Raw genomic sequence first — 8,023 nt, 5'->3', positions numbered from 1 at the left:
GGAAACGCAGGAAGTGTCGAAAAATTACAGTATTCTTTAAAAGGCAAAAATCAACTTTTCTATGCATTGTTAACGTGATGCCTTCAGGAAAGATAGTTTCCAATTACTAAGACCTAATTTGAAGGTGCAAAATTAACCATAAGGCACATTGTTTTACTGCTGCATTCAGAAATTTCAATCAATCAAATCATTTCTGAGTTTGATTGACAGGTGACGTCAGATGCAAGCCACAAATTTTAATTCAGTCTCCAATTAGATCTTCCATGTAAATATAGGGGACACAATAATGTGCCTTATTTGTACAGTTCACCACCAGTAGATCAATCCATTGAATTATAAATTCCTTTTTTTAACATTACTTTTTCCCCTATTGATAGGTTTGTAACAGTAAGAATCACTGCCATTGTGATGTTGATTGGGCACCACCATTATGTAACACACCAGGTAATGGTGGAAGTATGGACAGTGGGCCAGCAACACCACCTCAAAGATGTAAGTTCTTAATTAATTCCTTACAGTATCTGACTAAGTGTTGTGAGGCAGATATGTGTGGAGTGTGAAACCATTACAATGAGCAGTAAATGATCTTGTTTTTAGTTTGTGTCTGACCTAAACTTGTTGATCATGACCAGCCTAATTGGAATAATGATTCATTGTACTTTTATTTTGAAATCTGACCATCATCAGCCAATGTATCCCATCTGGTGAATGAAAGTGTTGACATAGTGACACCAGGTAGTCTTATATTGTGCTTCACTTAGTCTCTTTTTCAGCTTTTTCTGATACTTTTGTACATTAGTTTGTTAGTTTCATAATCTCTGATGTTAACTTACTTTGAGTTGCTACTCTACCTGTCATATTGTCATGTTATGGATATCTTTGTTACATATCATGTGATACCTATTGAATCAAGATAACATGTTATTACATCTCATAAATATTCATGAGCTAATCATGCCAGTTCATTGGTCAATTTACTAATTGCCCTGGAAATAGTTTTGACTCTTTCCATGCCTTAACCCTAGAGTCTGCCTACGAGCCTATTACTAGGGATGACCAATGAACCATCAACTTGATTAGAACACTCCCATAGACATGCAGGGAGCTCAACTGTGCACTGCTTGCACATACATTTCTAAATTGATCTCATTCTTTTATTTTTCAATATTTTCTGTAAAATTTGGGGAAGTTACTGCCAATTATATTTTGTAACTATCTTGCAAATTACAGCAACATAACTTATTTTGTTTTTCTGTAAGTGCGAGTCAAAATTGGTCCATCGCCACAGTGCGCTTAATTGCCAGTGGCTGAGTTTAGCACTGCTCAAGAATGGCACAAAATATTCAAATCTGTAAGATCAGGTGAAAAACGTGGCCTACTGAGCTGTAATTTGGCAGAGTTGCCAGTAATACCTCTATCATACCCTCTGTAGAAAGGTTAAAAAATTGAACAAGTAGATCTCGAAAGGTACAAATTAAATCACCAGCTTCCCTTTGAATTTTTATATTCCTTTCAAATCATGTTAAGAAGACACCTTTCTGAACATAAATGTGAAGTTTCGTGCTCATTCGATGTATTGTTCACCTGATCTTAACCCTAAACGTTTTCTTATATTTAGGCCTATAACATCTACAACTTGCTGCTGGCTATACCTTGTTTAGGACTTTCAAAAGAAGTACCTGAATTAGGCCAGTAAAAATCAGCCCCAAAATCTCCAAAGGTCAAAATAATTGCAACATGAATTCTATTTTCGGAAAATGTTGCTCTTAAGTCTCTATTTTAACATACTCAAAGTCTACCAAAATCAACCTATGCGAAAGATGTGTAAAGTTGACTTTTTCAAAATGGCAGCCAAAATGTCGTAAAAATAGACAGTTGTGATTTCAATATTATATGAGTGTCCGTGTGGGAATTGGGTGACCTGTAAATGCTCTTATGCCCTAACCGTTTCATAAATATTTATTTGTCTGCGTAGTTTTTGTTCAAAATTTCAAAATGGCCGCCAAATACGTTCATTATGGGTTGTGAATACAGACAGGGCAATCAACTTTTCACCATAGAAGCTGAATCAGTATTAAAATAGTACATGTTAGTTATGAAAATGTTGCTCTTAAGTCTCTATTTTAACATACTCAAAGTCTTCCAAAATCAACCTCTGCGAAAGATGTGTAAAGTTGACCTTTTCAAAATGGCAGCCAAAATGTCGTAAAAAATAGACAGTTGTGATATCAATATTATATGAGTATCCATGTGGGAATTGGGTGACATTTTGACCTAAAAATGCTCTTATGCCCTTACCGTTTCATAAATATTTATTTGTCTGCGTAGTTTTTGTTCAAAATTTCAAAATGGCCGCCAAATCGCTCATTATGAGTTGTGAATACAGACAGGGCAATCAACTTTTCACCATAGAAGCTGAATCAGTATTAAAATAGTACATGTAAGTTATGATCCAAATATTATGTGTATCGGATACTTTAGAGTAAATAGTCTAATGGTAATTGGATGGACGGTCCTAATATAACACTCAATACAGCGTCGTCAAACATTTCGCCCACAAAGAGCGACAGCGTCGATTTTAAAGACCTATAATTCAGGGGTGATTCGAAAAGGTGAGTTAATTGTCATCATAACTGCAACATGACTGTACCTTATTTTTACTGTTCCACTTGAATAATTCGGGCGACGATATACTTCGAGGGTCCGGTCTCTCCTATAGGCTTGAGGATCGCTGATGTTTGATTATGCGCTCTGATTATCAGGCAGACGGCATCGGTTCAGGCTCTGGTGTGGCTTCGCCTATTAGGGCTGGTGGCCAGCGTTCGAGCTGCCACTTGCGTGCATTTACAATGTCGAGGGAGATACAGCTATACTTCCTCAGAGCCTCATAATTCTTCCTCGGCAGCCCCACTCCTGCCTCTCCTGGTGAATAAATCAACTCAGTATGACAGCATGACCGTATGCGTTTTACATCAACAGGATGGGGCACCAAAAGTCCCAGCTATCAGCATTTGCAGGGAGACAGTGCCCTTCTTCTGTAGTGTCAGTGGAGGTGGTACGGAGCTTCGGACGGGGTTGACTCACTGATTGCTAGTCGGGGTGGGTCAGTCCTCATCTCTCTTGTCTAATTGAGTGGCATCTCACTCAGTAGTATGCATGTATCGGTCCATCTTTCAGAGGTTAGATCGTCCCATCATAACCATTAGCTTCCGCCTTACTTCACCCGGGATTAAGGGCAGTAGGCCGGGACACCATGTAGGAGAGTTGGGAGGGCATATTCGGTATAATGCCTTCCCTCCCATTGCCATGATCCTTCTGGTTCTGCTGAAGGTAGCCAATTCTTGGAACTGATTACTCTTTTAGCCGCTTTCTCTGGCCCAAGCAGTGGATTGTTCTCCGCCTCCTGGATCTTCTCGTGGGAGAACCAGTCAGTCGTCTATGCCGCGTAGATCTTCTCACAGTTCCGCCACGCCACCGGCACCAGGTACAGATGGAGGGGATTAATAACCTCCACCTGACTGTTTACGATTCCGCCAGTCCGTCCAGACAGCGGGCCTTTAATATTCGGTTGCTGTGCTTGCTGAAAGGCAAGGCAACAGTCAACTAGACAGAATTACGATTCGCGACTTCGCCGATTCTACAAGTCACAGATTTCCTTACCACGGGACCGTATGCCTCGCACCATGCTTAAGCATACAATACTGTCATTTTAGCGATTCATCATGACTTGGGGAGGGGTATATGACGGTCTTATCGAGTCCAGCACTACCTCATTAAGAGCATGGTGACAGAAAGACCTCCAGTTCACTCCCTGGTTCCGGAATGGGACTTCATGTTGGTGTTGCAGTATCTACCCAAGGCCTTCGAACCCACGGAGGACCACTCTCGTTGCAAGACTTGACACTCAAGACTGTGTTCTTGATGGCAGTGGTCTGTGGTCGACATTGTTCAGTTATGTACATGTTCTGTCTACAGACGAGCACCACCTACGCTTCACCACTGGGGTAGTCTCTATCCTTCCCCGGGCTGGGTTCTTGGACAAGAACCAGACCATGCCCTGTCCTTTACTCGTTACCCGCTGTGCCTCCCTGATCTGGTTCTCATTATGGGTATATGCGATGAAACCGTCCACGGCCAGTCAGGGCTCTGAGAGGGTACATTGCGCGTATCAAAGAGATCATGGGGAGGTATAAAGTAGAGTTGCTCAGTGTTTACCCCACTCAAAGTGAGAGGGAGATACGCATAATACTTACCTCTCACGGACTGAGACTGACCCGCGTTTTAGGCGTTCCACCTCTCAAGATTGTCATACGCTCATACGTGAGGGTCACAAGAAACGCGTCGTTGGTGGGGCGATATGTCGTTAGGGTTTGGTGATACCGGCATCCCTGCCTCTGGGGGTGTCAAAACCTTTTCTGTGGTACAGAGGGTTTCTTGTGGTCCCAAACTATCAGTTTGTGTTTACATGTGCTAATTATTTAATTCCATATTTAGTGATGGAATAATGACCGTTCCAGCTATTTTGGCGGCCATTTTGAAAACTTACAAGTGAGAAAAAGTGATTAATCTTATTTCAGACCCTCGAAGCATACGAATCGTGTTACTATTACTAATAAGTGACATAGTGAGTCTGTTTTCTATATTTTGTCCACCATTTTAATCATTTTGGAGGCCATTTTGAAAAAAATCGATTTATCCATATTTTGCAGAGGTTGATTTTGGTAGACTTTTAGTATATTGATAAGGGCACCTAATAGAAATGTTTTCCGCAAAAAAATTCCATGTTGCAATTTGTTTGACCTTTTCAGCTGATTTTACTGGCCTAATGTGCAACCATAACTGTTTCAAAATAGCCCGCGATATGCGATAGTCATGCAGGTAACTCCGAGGTCAAGCATTGAATTGGTTTGAACAAAGATACTCATAATGTATTGAGTGCTACTTTGGTTTGAATGAGGAATACTACAGGAATACACATGAGCATGATGAGGATAATCTCTATTGTTGTGAATGAGTCAATGACCTTCAAAACTTAAGATTTTGTTTACATACACCTACTAATTGGTCATATTAAACCCAATAACATTGAAATTCTTGCTTGTGAAAAAAAAGTTCACCTACTTAGTGCAATTTTGATTTTGTGCCATATCGGCTATCTTGGATGATTTTTGGCAAATGTCCTCTAAATGCATGATTTCAATGCCTTGGTTTGAAAAAATAAGTTATGCCAGTGACTAGTTAAGTGCCATTTCATAAGAAACCCCTTTGATACTTTCACAATATGCTTGTTTCATGTTTGCAAATATGTTAAAATAAAGAAATATATAAAGGTAATATGCTTATGCCAATTTTGCTCCCAACTGCTATTTTTGGACCTTGTCATTTTATTTCGTTCCAATGACCGGTCAGACTGGGAAACTTTGATAATTCATAATTCAAAAGTTTTTGACCGATTTTGACCATTTAACCACCAAAATACTTCTGTTGATTAGTTCTACTCAGAAAACAATCTTTTGTAGCAATAGGGTCAACATGAAATTTTGATGGTTATCCCTACTATTACCTACGCTCGTAGCCAGTACCTTGTTGATAAACAGTTTGCACTCTTTCGATGCCCCCTGTAACCATGTAGTATTTGTATACTATCCCACAAGAGACAAAAATACAATGATATTGGGATACAGTTTCAAATATTCTTTTACATGTGGATTCCATCTATTTGTTTGTACTGTAATGCTGAAGTCCTGTTTCTTATTTGTTGATGTACTTTCTTGTAATGCATTTTCACCTTCAAAATTGTAATCATCCAGTATGATTTGTGAATTTCTCCTATGCAGAAGCAAGTGCCTATGCTCACCAAGAGTTGTGGTCTTGTCATTTCTTTATTTCATCTTTGTCCAACTCTGAACTTGAAGCCTGTTTAATTTGTACTTTCTTGCTGTGTAAAATCCAATGTGATTTGATTTGCACTTTCTTAGTATCTAATGTGGTGTCATTTATTTTGTGAAATAACGTTCTTGAAATTTAGGTTTGGACTGTTTGTATGCTAGAAATTGTGATTTTACGAGGCATGTAAATAATTAGTTATTTCATTAATTGTGATATTTTTTCTCCTTCATAGATCATGGCAGCACTGGTACAATAGTGGCATTGCTAGTCCTGTTTCTGGTAGTTTTGCCGCTTGTAGGACTTGCTGGCATTGGTGCTTATTTGAAAAGAGATCAACTTAAGACTATTCTATGCAAACAAAGGTAGGATTTAAATGTGTTCAACCATTTCTCTGTGTGAGTGCAAACAACTTAATGAAACATGATATCAAAGTGCAAATGCTATGATTTCCATGCACTTATTGTGAAACATAGCATGGAGATACTATCCACAGGGTGCGTGCAGAACCTTGAAAAGCCAAAAAAAGTGCTTGAAAGTACTTGAAAATCAAAATGCCTTTTCAAGGCCTTGAAAGTCCTGGAATTTTGTTGAAAAGTCCTTGAAATTTATGGAAAGTACTTAAAGAAAACATGTGCTGAAACAATAAAAAATTATGTTACAAATAAATAAGAAAAGAAGTTTGGAAATAAATCTGTCTTGTAGGCCTATATATTTTTCATTTTGTAGGCTATATATACACATTAACTCTTTTTGGACTCATATATTTCCAATTTAAAAATGAAAAATCCTTAGAACCCTGACTGGATGACTCGACTAGATAAAGGTACCCATTTAGCATGCATGTGGTCAAATTTTTATCTTATTGAGAACACCTTTTCATGCCCAAAATTGATGAATTTTAGTCCATTATCAGACCAGCATGTTATATGATTGTGTCGGTTTTGCGTTCAAAAACTCATCTCTTTTTCCTCAATGAATATTACCCAAGTAAGAAGTATGTCATGTGCATTAATGAACGATGACATTTGAGATGATGCTGGACTGATGATGCTGATGATGTATAGGCCTATATGTATACTCTAATATCAAGTCATGTTTAAGTCTAAATGGAAACAAACTTCGGTTAAAGGTTTGATATGAACCTTTAGCTGTATCCTTTGGCTTTGTGTAGCCGTCGTTGTGAACATGGGGGTGGGGGTGGGGGAGGTTGGGTGGGGGTGGGGGAGGTTGGGTGGGGGTGGGGGAGGTTGGGTGGGGGGTGAGTGAGTGTGTGTAGGCCTATGTATTTCCTTTGGGATAGGCCTACTATTTTAGTCCCAATTTGTAGTGACATCACTCTGTATGTTTAACATACCGAATTTTACAAAATACTCTTATCATAAAATGTATTCTTCAGGCACATTCATTAGTACCCCCCCCCCCCATATGGGCCCCCTCCCACATACCCGAAGAGGGGTGGGGGTCAAAAATTTGATGAATCATTGTTTTTATATTGTGCATTATATATATCAATTTCAATCATGTAGGCCATATTATTAGGCCAAGAAAACACTTTGAAGAATGTCTCTCATGTACAAAAGTATAGGAAAGTGAATATTTAAAACCACTTTTTAGGATGAAGGAAGCATTTTTTCAAAAAAAGTCCAAAACAGGTTTTTATGTCAAAAATGGTATCTTTTGGGGTGCTAAATCTGCTAAAATGTTTGTCGTCCTGAAATTTTAACCAAAAGCACACTGACCATCAAGGCCCAGGATGGGGTGCCAGTTGGTGGGGGTGGGGGAGGTAGTGGATGCAAGCACAAATGGTTAATTATTGTTTTATTTTTCTGCTTCACATATATCAACGTAAGCCATATTGGTCATGTAATAAAGCCAAAAACATTTTTAAGAGTGTCTCTTGTGCATAAAAGTATAGGAAACTCGAAACTTTAAAGCATGTTTTCTGAAGAAGGAAGCACTTTTTATTAAAAGTGTAGAACAAGCCAGGAGCTTTGAAATGTTCTTTTTACCCTCTAACTTTGGCTTCGGGGGGCTTCATCCCCTCAACCCCCACCAGGGCTTCGCCCCTGGACCCCGTCGTAGTCGTGAGCGCTTAACTGCATCAAGTGTCCCTATTTCTAGTTTTCAAAAGTTG

The 8,023-nt window shown here is 39.1% G+C and overlaps 1 protein-coding gene across 1 annotated transcript in view; it reads left to right on the top strand.

Annotated features, from left to right (window-relative positions):
• LOC140148921 (disintegrin and metalloproteinase domain-containing protein 12-like) overlaps positions 1-8,023 on the top strand; it is a 103,739-nt gene that overhangs the window by 85,375 nt on the left and 10,341 nt on the right. The window contains 2 exon segments of the mRNA XM_072171027.1: positions 378-492; positions 6,122-6,251. Coding sequence (XP_072027128.1) covers positions 378-492; positions 6,122-6,251 — 245 coding nt within the window.

Source organism: Amphiura filiformis, chromosome 3 (genome assembly GCF_039555335.1).
Source record: "Amphiura filiformis chromosome 3, Afil_fr2py, whole genome shotgun sequence".
Taxonomy (NCBI): Eukaryota; Metazoa; Echinodermata; class Ophiuroidea; order Amphilepidida; family Amphiuridae; genus Amphiura; species Amphiura filiformis.
Note: the sequence above shows the minus strand (reverse complement) of the source record. Positions and strands in the feature narration are given on the sequence as shown.